Raw genomic sequence first — 13,616 nt, forward strand, 5'->3', positions numbered from 1 at the left:
GCTTTTGTAACTTGTCTGCAACTATTAATTTCTAGACAAACTTGACATACATTGTTCTTTCACCTTATTTAGGAAAACAGGCAGATAAACCTCATTGTGTGGTTCTGGAGAGTTTGTGTTGCTGCAGATTTCATGTTTCCAATTACATTCAATGGCATAAATAGAACACAGTTGAGCACAGTAACTTGGGAGTCAACAGCATGAGAAAAATGATCTGTAAAAGTGCTACTGCCCCAGTTCAGATACCACAGTGACAGGCACAGTATAAGAACTAAACAACAACAAAATTAATACTTGTCCCTGTTCCCCCCCCCCAAGAGACTATGCATGTGAAATTAATGAAGTAAATTTATAGATTGAGGAAGCCTGGTCTTACAGTGAAGTCACAGGATAGACATGTTCAGTATATCTGATACATCCTCCAATCAGTAACTACATGCTACGCTGGCAGAAGGAATTGACAGCATGATCCAATTCTAATTTTTCAACTCTAACTTTGATTTGTACAAATTAGCACAGCCATCTAAAAGTCTGCTGTAGCAAGGCTGGAAGTGGCAAGTTGCTCAAAAACTGCTCTCCACCCCTAAACACGGCCCAGCAGCAGCAAGGTCCCACTTCCAGATTCTTTCTACTAATATAAGTTCTCTCATTATCCATCAGACCATAAGACTAATCATCAATCTAGCTAAGAATACAAGTTTATATAAACATTTGTTTTATTTTCCACTTCAATATTTCCTATTTGGCTCATGTTAAAACCATGTTTTATTTTCCCGGGGCGGGCAAGGGGTGGAGTGGAGAGGGGGAAATGCTAAAGGAAAAACCATCAGAGGAGGATGGACATGACTTAGATAGATGGTGCACTGAACATGGCTGAAAGCATAAACAAAGACTTTTGTGCCAATGGTAAGAAATGACAACCAATCACAAGCAACAGAAAAACAAATCTATGTTTTCATTCCAGTTTATGTTTAGGGTGCGAGATTTTGGTGACATATTATGAGTTTTCCTAAAAAGTTTGTTCTGAAAACTGCTAATTAGGTTTGGTTATGCTGTAAACATAAGCAGATGTAATATTTAACATTTAAAGTGGCACTATTAACCGTCTGTTAATTTTGTGTACTTTCTCTCCATCAGCTACAATGTCTTTTGGAAACTTGAAGTTATTTTTTCCCCACGCTGCCTGTATTCTGAACTCAAACAGTTCCATTACAGACAGCAGTCATGTTTAGTTTCCTTTTGGATACACTCATTAAATAGCAGCAGGAGGAAATGTCAAAAGCTGTAGCATCAGTGTTTAGCCATTCTTATCTTGATAGAAAATGCCCTCCTTCTTAGGGATGCTATAGTAGCCCTTAAAGAAAACAGATATAGACTCAGCCAATTGTTCTCCAAAACAATTTTAATTTAATTTGCATTTTGGAGCCTAAAGAGATTAAGAGCAGAGAAAAGTTTATTCCCTTTTTACATTTATATTAAAGCTTAATTACTTCACGTAAAAAAGAAATTGCAGTATTTCAATACACTGAGCTAGGCCTGCATAGGAAGTCTGTGACATGATGGGACATTTATACAAAATGAGTTAAAAATCAGGTAAACGATCACTTTTCCACTTTGCCATCAGCGAAGGGTCCAAATCCATACAACAGTTATTTTCACATTTACAGAAGCCAAGGGATTTGTACAGTATAAAATAGTGTCCTTCAAACTAGATCAGATTATCTCTTCCCCTCATTTACAATGTACTGCCATCAACTCTTCTCCCACAAAATTACTTTGTAATACCAATTACCATGCCCTGTCAATTGACTTTACAGTAAAGAAGATCAACATTAGTACAATGTCTTCATATTCACTTGTCAAAATTACATAATCCAGTCAGCATTCTACTCCTTACATTTGAAAAATCATTTAGTAAATTTGTATCATAAAGTAGTCACATACACAGCCACTATTACTTTGCAATTGATATGAAAACTGAAGTGATACAGATGTTTTTCCTAATAAGGATTTTATCCTTTTGTAGAATGTCTGCCACAACATTCAACCAGTTTTAAAAGCAGTTCTCAACAGAGGATTGTTTTGGAAGCTAGGAAATATTTACCTATATTTTCTACCAAGAGCTGTTGCAGATTGGGTTTGGAATGAGACTGGATGGCTGAGAGATTGGGATTGATATCTCAAAACCAGGTTGGAATTTAACATCTGTCAGCTATTTGGTGACCTACATGAAATGACTCCACTGTCTCATTTAAGTGGCTAGAGAATGGATGTCTGTATCACAACAAAACCATTTAAAATGCTATCTGAGACACTAAGAATTGAGTAAGGATGAAGACTAAAAAATTACCCTATCCCTCAAATGTTTTGGTCCTCCAGTTCAGGGAAGATGTTTAGTGCTAGAATAGAGAGGGAAAACTTACATTAGTACTGCTGTACACAATCTGCAGATAAACAGATGACTTTCAGTTCAGCCCCTTTCACAGACGCTATATTGACTTAAAATTAGCATCTGAATGTCAGAAAGCCTACCTTTTGCATTTGCTGAAACACCATCACACTGATACTTTAAGAAGTATCTTTACTTTGTGTACTACAGCAGTCAGAACCACCAAAGATCGCATAAATATATTGAGAGTACTTGCTATTAGGATGGGAACAACAGAGAAAAATATAAATTTAACTGTAACATTCCGAGGGGGGAAGAAGAAAGCTTCATTTTACACCACTGTAATTTTCATCTCCCTGGCTGAAGTATTCCAATGAAAACTGAGTGGGATGAAGAACAAAAAAAATCCTTTGAGTGTGTGTGCGCGCGCGCGCGCATATATGTATAAAAAAATCCACCTTCACATCTCTCAACAAGCAGGCCCCTTAGGGGTATCGGTATCCCATCTTCTTAGGAACATGCTGTAGACTATTTAAATACTTTAAAATGTGTTGTACCCCAAAAATGCATAAGATTGTATGTAATGTCCTTGACATACACGTGGCACTGGGTTGGTACCTCTGGAACAGTACATTCCAGTTACAGAAATATGTAACAGGAAGATAACAGAGGGAAGGGGAAAGAGGGTGTTAAGTAAATAATGACAGAAAGGAGAAGAGAAAATAAATCATCATGTTCTGAAGGTCCTTTAGTTCCTTAGCATGCCTCAATTCCAGCAAACAGTGCTGCTGCATTTTTGCATCACTGCGTTGCACTAGGATAACTACATTCCCAGTATTAAAGGAGTAACATGACCAAGAACAAAAAGTAATCAGAACCTTGTTTCAGTTGGTGGACAACTAAGTTTAGAGCCTTATTTACAAGCTCAATAAAAGCCCACAGCACCCTAACTTACTACCTTCCAACGGAGTCTGGACTGCTTTAATTTGAAAGTGAAATAAAAATTAAGGAAGATAATGTGAACGTTGGCGGCTAAACGGCAGACAGGTTTAAATGTGCCAGCCATTACCCTCTGGAAGCTAGGTTTAAATACCCAGAGATCACAAAAGTTCATTAGGTGGCCTCATGCAAAATTTGAAACAACAGATTTGCTGTAGGTCAGGATAGAGGTACATTGGTAGATATACAGGGAAAACATGCACAGGAGATTAGTCCCTCCCATACTTTAGGATATTTGCATACATTTCTTTAAAAACAAACAGTAGAATAAACTTTCATACTAAGACTTGGCAACTTTCATTGGATCACTATATATTAAAAAAAAAATAATGTGTTCCCTAAAGTTTTTGTAACCAGAAAACTCATGGGTATGTTTTCTAATTCAGAAATTTTGTTAGCACCTGAATAGCAGCACAGTATTCCTGTTTTTAAAAATCATGGTTCTGGAGTCTCAAAGGCAAAACTCTTGGAGAAAATAACTATAGCTATCCATTATCCCATTTAAAGTTAGAAATGTAAACTATTAATGAAGAGCAGCACAGATTCTAGAATACAAAAAATAATGTTCTAGAATCTCTTTTTGTATTATCCATGTTGGAGTTCCAACCACGTTGTGGCTCATTCGTACAGCGTGGTGTTGATTATTAATTAAATCTTCTTGAAGAATGGAAAGTGAAAGAGGAAGAATGTTGAAAATAAGAAACTGAAGTAATGAAACTTGTTCTTACAATCAACAATTGGTGTTGCATGTGTTTTAATAATTATAAATCAAAAATTCAGATAATTGAATCAAAATGTACTACTGTATGCTTGTGAGATTAACTCAACTTTGCTTTTCATACAAACAATGCAAATGTGCCATGGGACAAAACAGAAATTTGTTTCAATATATTTTAATGCAGTTTTCAAACTTTGAAATATGTATAAACAGTGCTTCTGACATGACTGCTGGCTGTTTAAAAGTCATCATGATCTGAGGGTGACCCAGCCACTCAGCTTCACTTTCCTTCAGAAGCTAAGAGAAGAAGGAGAGAAAGAATACCTAAACAGCCAAAAGGTAAGGAAAGCACTGCCTTTTTACTCACTGTCAAGGATGTGCTCATCACCAATGCAATTCAGAAACAAAGACAAAAATATTTTAAAATCAAATAAAAAAAACAAAACAAAAACCACTAAGTTCAAGTCACCTCAGTATCATTAATTTGGCTTTTGAAATTCCTCTGCTATCACCTTTGCAAGTTCATAATCTGATGAAAGTCCAGAAAAACCCACTGAATTTCTGTAGTTTAAAAAAAAAAAAAAAAAAACACACCACATTAGGTATGTTTACTGACCATCACTGAAAAGAAATGCCAAGTCAAATGATGTCCACTGTGCTTGACCACTGACCTGGCAGTAAGTTGTACTTTACTCAACCCAAAAGAATTTTTTCTCTTGAGAAAAATTTAAAAACATTTGTAGGGCTAATGTGCCTGAATAAGTTTTACTCTGAATCAATAATAAAGTGCTGAATTATATTAATTACCTGAATCTTACTCATTTAGAATCTTCACTTGCGGATTTCTAATCAAGTTGAAAAAGCCCTTTTTGCTGAGATAGCCAAGCTGTTGTGCAAATATTATAAAAATAGGTAACTTTCAATAGATGCTATGTACACACCACAACCTCTGGTGTTTAAGTATGGCTGACAATACGAGAGATGAAAAATGCATGCAAATTATCTAAAAGGGTATATTTAAAATTAAGAAAAGGGACACTGCTATGGAATTTTTGATACATTATAGTGAGTGGCTCTCTGCCAAGGTAATATAATTATACTAGATGTCTAAAGCTGGTTTGACAAGCATCATGCCACCAACATGCTTTAGTTCCTTTTGTAGGTAAAGAAGTTGATTTGTAATTTCAGACTACTGCATACATTCAATTAATTTCTTATTCAAGTGTATTATTAAGTTTGAGGTTAAAAATTTGAGCAAAATCTCTAAATAAGTCACACAGTCAGCACAAACAAGACATTAGTGCAGAAGGAAAGAGATAGATGTACATGATAAGGACTCTTCCCCTTGCTGCATGATGCATCAGAATGACTTAGACTTAAATTTCAACTGGATTACCAAGAGAACAAGAACAGATTTTTCTCCCAAATTTAGCACATATTTCAAGAGGACTAAGAAAGCAACCTCAGATACAGCTAGAATAAAAGTCAAACCAAAAAGTTTGGACAATTGACACGTAGCTCCAAAAATTGTCATGCTGTGAAGGAAGTGTTCTCAGAAAAAGCTCCATAAAACTGCAAAAAATGCTGTTTGAGCTGAAGTTGGCCAACTGCTGCATAGAAATATGCTAACACACAACAGTCATGTTTAAGCCAGTGCATAGAGAAGATAAAGCACTTATGGTAATTGCAAATGTTAACAAGTCCATATAACTTGTTCAGTTTAGCAATGAGTTCATAGAAAAAACAGAATTTGAGTAGAAATGCGCAAGCAAAAACAAAAAAGATGACCTTCCAACTGTATAAAATCCACATACCAGTAATGGTAAAAAGACACCAGTGAAAAATATTCATCTCAGTCCCAAACACCCAACAGGCAAATAAAACCAGAGTAGACAAGCCTTTGGTGGACAATTTTAAGAGAGTCTAAATATGGCATTACATTTCTAAATAATCCACAAAATATATTATATGGCATATTCATATTAAATACTGGGTAGCCAATTCTGCAGATTTGATGCTAATGATGCTTTAGCCAATGAGAACACGATAGGTCAAGCTAAACGAATGCTGGTGTATCACAACAGTGCTTGAGAAAGCAACAATTAATGTCACCAACTCGTGCTTCAACAGTTGTCATACTATCATCTATGGAGCAACACAAAGTTCTCTAGCTTTTCAGGGATGTGCCCTTTATAACATATGCTATGATTCACTATAACACGAGCAGCAAGACACTGCAGCGTAGTATGATTTATGGGCTGGATCAAATTTTTTGCCATTTCCTTCTCATCCAGCAAGTCACTAGCAGTTTGTTTATGCAAGTTTGTGGTGTCAAAGTGTGAACCTGACTTGATAAGAAGATTCATGATGTCTGGATGGTTGTTCAGTGCAGCAATGTGCAAGGGGCTGTTATCATCAGAGTCTCTAACATTTACATCGGCACCACATTCCACCAGTATAGCAGTAACTTGTAGAGAGGGGAATTTGCAAACAGGGTAACGACCCACACATGTAGTATTCTTATCAACAGCAAGATGAAGTGGGCTGAAGTTATTCTTCCCTCTAGGCTGCAGTTTAAGAAACCTGTAAATAGTCTGCTTTTTAAAATGGTCCTGTTCTGGACTGCAAGGAACTTTTTCCAGCAAGCAAATTAAATGCAAAATGATAGAAAGGGCTTTATTCAGCTGTATTTGGTCAGGTGGACACTGAGTTTGTTTGATAGCCCGATCTATTTCGAGGACACTTTTGCACAGTATTCCCATAAGATCATCAAATGTAACGGTGGTGCCTAGGAGGCCTTTTGCCCTATCCTGTAGCATGAAGGAAAAGAGTTCAGCAAATGACAGTAAACTGCTGGCTGTCATAGGGCTCAGTGGGTCTAAATTGCTTTGCTGCATGTCCAAAGCATATTTCCATAGGTTGATGCATCGTTTAAAGTTTCCAGAGTCTGCATAGACTGCACCTCTGTACCTAATATAATAAGATGTATCTGGGTGAGAAGGACCAAGAATACGTTCTCTAATTAACAGTGCTTGCATTCTCATCTCATCAGGGTCTGCAATAAGATTTTCTAGCTCTTCTGCACTATTCACCTCCTTGGCATAGTCATAAGCCATAATTAGTGTTTGTGGCACAGGTTTGCTGAGGATATTAGTCCTGTCACTGTACCTCATGTCCATAGCTCTTTTCCAGTATTTCAAAGCACCGAGAAGATCTCTTTTTTTGTCCACAAATGTTGCTCCTAAAAGCTCCAAAGCATTGATACGTTCTGCCTTACTGGTCTGTACATGCTGCGTCAGGAAGTCCACAATATTTGTATGACCTGTCACGCTGGCTGACAGAAGGGGAGTCATTCCATAGCCATCTTTTTCCATCTTTGCACAGTATTTAAGAAGCATCTTCATGATGTCCAAGCTTCCAGATTCCGCACAGTCATGTAATGCAGTATTTCCTGACAAGAAAAGGAAATCATAAGTGCACAAAAATCATGGTATATTTACAGAGCTATACTAATAGCTAAAGGAGAAATACTTCATGCATACATGTCAAAACAGGCAAGCCGCAAGTTAATACCTGGAATACACTGGACTTGATTAAAATACCAAGGTTGTCAAGCAGCTATACAAGTGCAAAGTTACTTGATAAAATTAAAGATGTTTCAAGTAAACTTTTGTCTCATTACTCCAAAACAAAAAAAAAAACACCCAAATCCTGAATCCTTCATTCTGTGGTAATTTCATATTTGCTTTTAAGGATAAAACATTAGCTCTAAACACGCTACCTCTATCCTTCTAGACTTTTCATATATCCTTCCTCCCTTCCACTACCTGATTTAAAAAACAAAAAACAAAACAAAACAAAAAAAAACGAACACCAAACAACCCAATACATATAAACTTATGCCAACTCTTCAGCAGGTTCGTTTACTTGCACACGGTACGCTCATCCCCTACCTTTCATCTGGGTCTTTAGATAGTAAGCCTTTCAGGGCAGGGATTTTTCTTTCTGTATTTGTATAACACTAGCATAATGGGGCTCCAATCCCAACGGGGGCTTTCTGATGCTGTCATAACATTTAAATGATCTAGGAAATATGGCTATTTCATTTGTCTAATCTACATAAGTTCAAACACTCTCGCCTTTGTATTTGATTAAATTATTCTACAGACACTGGGTTGATGAAGTAAAATGCATACAGCATATTTTGTCCACCTAGTCTTTATCCTAAAGTCCCAAGCTTTATCCCTCGGCTATTCTGGTTAGGATTCCCAAAGCCAAGAATAAGTTAATAGAAGAAAAAATTAGTACATTGTTTCTTGAAAATATCATGGGTGTCGTCTATACAAGAGAGTGTAAATTGTAAAACACACCTGAAGAATGTATTTTTGACTATGGATTATTTCCCATCAGTACCACACTCCAAGTGTATGTATCTTGTAAAATGTACTAAGTGTTCTAAACGCAGTGCGTGGAAAGAATCCAGAAAAATGACAGCAAGCATTAATGGCATTTCACCGAAAGCCACGTCTGCAGCAAAGCTTAAAGGAAACATTAGAAGCTACAATCCACCAAATCTTTCATATACTCCGGAAGTACTGTAGCTGAATGTCTTAGTTTAAATATTCACATTTCACCAGCGAAAAAAAGATAACCGAACAATGTCTAATGCAGCTGATTTCTTTAAAAAGTCCACAATTTAATACAAGCTGTTCTTTAGCTCTTCATCTGATGCATGCATTTTAAACACAGGACTCCTACTGCATTAACAAGACACTAATTAGAGAAGTATCAAAGTTCACACAAAAATCCAGCTACAATGCAGTGAAAATTCTAGCAAACAGTACATTTCCTACAGCATCAGAATTAACTGGAAGTCAACTGAGGATCATATAACCAATTAGAATTATTATTTCCTTGCTAGCTGGTCAACATTTTTGGTGGAAAACTATCACTCCACAGGAAAGTGTGTATAATATCTTGTCAGTCAGTTTTCCACTAGAACCTACTATTTACAGCTTCTGCAGCTTTGATTATTGTTGCTCTAACCAGCCACTTCACCATGTTCTCCTGCTCCATATTGTTCATGTACTCTCTGGGGCAGATGCTCAGTTGCATTCTAATGGCTTTGTGCCCCCCGAGATCACAAAGAGACTAAATTTGGCCAGCTAGGAAATTCTCTGGTGTGGGGGAGGTCCCAGCTGATACAAAGCCAATATACCTGCCTCCGGCACCACTCACTCATATTCAACCCAAACGTAGGTGGTGTATCAGGGTCGAGAGTAGGTATAGTTGGCATATGCTATGCTCCAGCTATGCTCAATTGGTGTACAGTCTCTTAGAACTACAGCCAGCTGTCATTGTTGCACAGCCCACTCTACATTAGATTGTAGACCAATCCCAGTAATCAGAGGGTGGTGAACACATTTCTCTGACAGACCCTCCTTTTCCTTAGCACAGCAGAGAATCTGGGCCACAGTGTCTCTGGCTTTGTCTGGATTAGAAAAAGTGGTCAAAATTAGATCTGGCTCAGGTAGCATGTCTTAGCCAAACCTAAAGTACCCTCAACCTTTTTCTAATATTGATACAAGGTAACATCTTGTAGCTCAATTTAACTGGTTGAGTTGAAACCGAGGCCCAACTGCTATATTTATTTCTTGATCAACTAATTTAGACAGCAATCTTCTTTGTCTGTAGAAGGCTTTTGTTCTAACATTCCTACATCATACCTGTTTAAGAGAAGGACATACCAAACAAAACAATGGAGTCAAATATAAATGATCAAAATGCATACAGCTGAACAAGAATGGCTGGGGATAAAGGTAAATACAGAATTACACATATTATGGTTTTATTTCCAAAAGTTCATTTCTGGTCTTCATTCTTATTAGCCATGAATGTAGTCCAAAAACTTCACAGCTATTGTATGGCCATTAGCGAACTGGTGTCTCAGATCTTGCTGAAAGAAATACCTTTAGGGACAGCAAAAAACTCTTAAAATTTACATAAACATTCAAATACAATGATTTTTCCATGGGTAGCAAAGATATATTGTGTGTTTACTAACTAGAGTCTTGTCTGTGTTGGAGGTCAATACTACTATATTTAAGGATTCATTACAGATTGTCTCCCCTTCTTCAATTTTTCTGCAATATTGTGAACCATGTTAAAGGAACATTTAGGCAAAAACTATGGGCCTAATGCTGGAAGATGCTGAGTGCTCTCAATTGCCACTTGATAAGTGTCCTCAATTTCTATTGACTTCACAAGATCCCATCCAATTAGTTTCATCCATAATTTGAACAGCTCTCATGACAAACATTTTCAAATTACACCTACTTATGATATAGTATCAAATATCATTGTATGCAGTGTTGTAGCTGCATCGGTCCCAGGATAAGAGAGCAAGAAGGTGGGTGAGGTAATATCTTTTATTGTTTCTCTCATCAACAGAAGTTAGTTCAATAAAAGATATTGCCTCACCCACCTTGTCTCTATTGTTTCAGATAGTCATTTACAGAATCTATAAACCTTTACATGACTTTCCTAATCTACAGTTAATCTTGAATAAACTATAGTTCACCAAGATACATTTGCAGTGTCCTAACTTGACTTCTCATCACTCTAGGAAATTAATTTAGTCACACCATCCCTACTGTCTTGAGTATATGGAAAAAATTGTTTGTCCCCAGTTAGCATACCCAATTTGCCAGGGATTTCCAAACTCCAGTGACATGTCTCAAAAGTAGATGGGATTATGGGACTTTTATTTTAACAGACATCTCTCTTCCATTTATTGCAACCATGTATGGGTCCAGAGGATCCCTCCTTGATGAATGCCCTAAGACTTCATTAGGAATGAACAGGGAATACATGACACTGAGACCAAAACAACAACTGGTATTATCCATAGCTTAGTACAAGATGTCACTTCAGAAAATAATGTAATGTTTTGTGGACCACTTGCAGTCTTCAGATCCTTTCTTGGTGGTGCACAAAATAAAATAGTTTGAAAACCAAGCAATGGAGTGGAGAAGAGATTAGAACATTGGGTGGGAAATATAAATAATAAAACTCTCTCTCTTATACAAGAGTCTATAAAACATAAGGATGGAAAATGCTCAAATGTTACTGATCATTCTGTAAATGGTTTAGTCCAAAAAAAAAAACAGAGGACTCTTCTGTGACAATAACTATTCTACTAGAAATTGGCAATGGCCATAAAGCTTATCAAAATGTTAAACTTTTCATGGACAAAAACAACCTAGATCCTGGTCTTGTCAACACTTACTACCAGAAGTTGCACTATTGATTTCCAGCAGCAGAAGTACTATACTTGACAGCGTTTTCAGGTTCAGGCCTGTAATTTATCAAAAACTATGAAAAAAATCTCTCTCATTTCAACACTTGTCCAGTCCAGTAAGTTGTCTTTCAAAAAGTGTTAAACATAAATTTTAATATTCATTTTGGTTGCACTGTCAACCAAATATCCGTATCCTCACAACGTGTTTTTTTTCCTAATGTTCTCTATCTATTCATTTTAAACTGATTTTACTTGTATAGTTTATAAGGAGGTGTCATTCTCCCACTGTTCAAAACCTCCCCGTTTTCCTTTTTGGCAGGTTCTCAGCTGTGCCTTCTGATGGGAGCTCTGCCACAATATTTCAAACAAGCTAATTGTACCAAAATAGGATTGAAATCAAAGTGACAGTCTTGCAACCTCCACATGAATTCAGAGACAAGGATATTTCCTGTAAAATGTATGTCCTACCAGTCTAAACACAAACACATTCAATTTACCTTACAATTTTTGTTCATTTTTTCCTTAATTTTAGCCTTTTAGAATTGCAAAGCATTTATTTACTGCAACTGAAGTCAAACGCTAAGATGTGCCAAACATATTTAGAAAATGGAACAATATATGGGGAATAACAAACTAAGACCAGGACTGAGGTATTAGTTTTATAGTAACTCTTACTTTCTGATCATTTACTTTATACAGACATGGAGACAAAAGGGGGGGGGGGGGGTTAGAGATAGTTTTGTAGGTTTTATTATGTATAAAATATATTTGGTGTTATGTATTTATACACATACATGAAAAAAGACTTTCATAACTGGTATTCAATTTTCAAATTTTATTTCACAAGAGGAACAAAAATCCCCCCCCCCACAACTCCACTTGTAATTAAAATTGTCATAAGTACTTTTCCCCCCCAGGGCATCTTGCACAGGTCAAAAATGTCAAACATTCTTGAGAATATCTTGTCTTTTTGCTATTTAGTTTATGTGGATAACTATGTTTACTACCAAGTTATGTCCCTTACCAGACTGGAACCCACTGGAGTCATGCCAACTTGACAGGAGTGTCCCAGGACATTACTTCCCTGCACTGCCCCCTTAGGCAAAGGGTGGCATTTAAGGTGCTCTCTCCTCAGTTTTCCCTCTCAACAACCCAGTAACTCAACATCAAGGTCTCTTGACTCAGTAATACCCTCCCTGGGCTGGTTTATTATAAAACCTTGTGAAAACAGTCCATAACAAAAGTCGCAAATGAAAAGGTTCTTCTGGCTTTGAGGGTTTCCTCTGAAGCCCACCCTCTGAACTCTGTTCCCAATCCCCTCAGTTACTGTTCAGTCTTTCAGAGTAGCAGCTGTGTTAGTCTGTATTCGCAAAAAGAAAAGGAGTACTTGTGGCACCTTAGAGACTAACAAATTTATTTGAGCATAAGCTTTCGTGAGCTACAGAAACCTGTCATTATGCAAGGCACTGAATTTAGCCGTATAGAGTGGAAATCTGTCAACTTCATGAAAAAACTCGTACAGATACAGACAGACATCATCTTCCTCTCCAAATGCAAACAGATGGACATCATACCGAAAGGACTGAAGGTAAAAAATCCATTACAATCTACATACCACACAGACTATGCTGACAGCTTGTGCCGCACGCTCTCAAAGAAACTGCGGAAAGGCATCCGATGAAGTGAGCTGTAGCTCACGAAAGCTTATGCTCTAATAAATTTGTTAGTCTAAGGTGCCACAAGTACTCCTTTTCTTTGTTCAGTCTTTGTCTCTCTCCTTACAACAGGAGCCCCAGCCCTCTTTCTGGAGTTGGGAAATTCAACCACTTATTATCCCTCTCTTTAAACAAGAAATTCCCAGCTCTCCTGGACCTGGGTTGTAATTTAGTGCTCTGGAGGGCCTTAGCCAGTCCCTCTCTCAGCTGGCATTTTCCCTAATTAGTCCTCAGGCTCAGGGGGTCAGTAGCTCATCTTCTACTGCTGGCGTCTGCCTTGTAATGAGGTGGTAAAAGGCAGCATATATGCTACTCCCCATCTCCCAGCTAATTCCCAACTGGTTGATTGGGTGAGGAAGGGAGCTTTGCCACTCCATCTTTGCTAGGGTCCTCCCCTAAGCCCCTTAAAGATACAGTGGCAGGATTTCCTCCCAAGCACCATTCATTCCCAGGACCTCTTCCTTTCTAGCCATATCCCCCTAAGGTCCTTATATT

The 13,616-nt window shown here is 37.4% G+C and overlaps 1 protein-coding gene across 2 annotated transcripts in view; it reads right to left on the minus strand.

Moving 5' to 3' along the window:
• Window positions 1-312: 312 nt before the first annotated feature.
• Window positions 313-13,616, minus strand: part of FEM1C (fem-1 homolog C) — a 30,599-nt gene continuing 17,295 nt past the window's right edge. Inside the window, exons 3-4 of one of the 2 annotated variants that reach the window (XR_006281766.1) lie at window positions 2,533-7,557; window positions 313-2,399 (exon numbers count right to left, since the gene is read on the minus strand). Coding sequence is in view for 1 of the 2 variants with exons in the window: in XM_038403308.2 (XP_038259236.1) it covers window positions 6,248-7,557 (1,310 nt within the window). In the remaining variant the exon portion in view is untranslated. Of the gene's footprint in view, window positions 7,558-13,616 lie in introns of both variants that reach the window. The other variant, XM_038403308.2, reaches the window with a different exon arrangement.

The sequence above is a fragment of the Dermochelys coriacea genome, chromosome 5 (assembly GCF_009764565.3).
Source record: "Dermochelys coriacea isolate rDerCor1 chromosome 5, rDerCor1.pri.v4, whole genome shotgun sequence".
NCBI classification, from domain to species: domain Eukaryota; kingdom Metazoa; phylum Chordata; order Testudines; family Dermochelyidae; genus Dermochelys; species Dermochelys coriacea.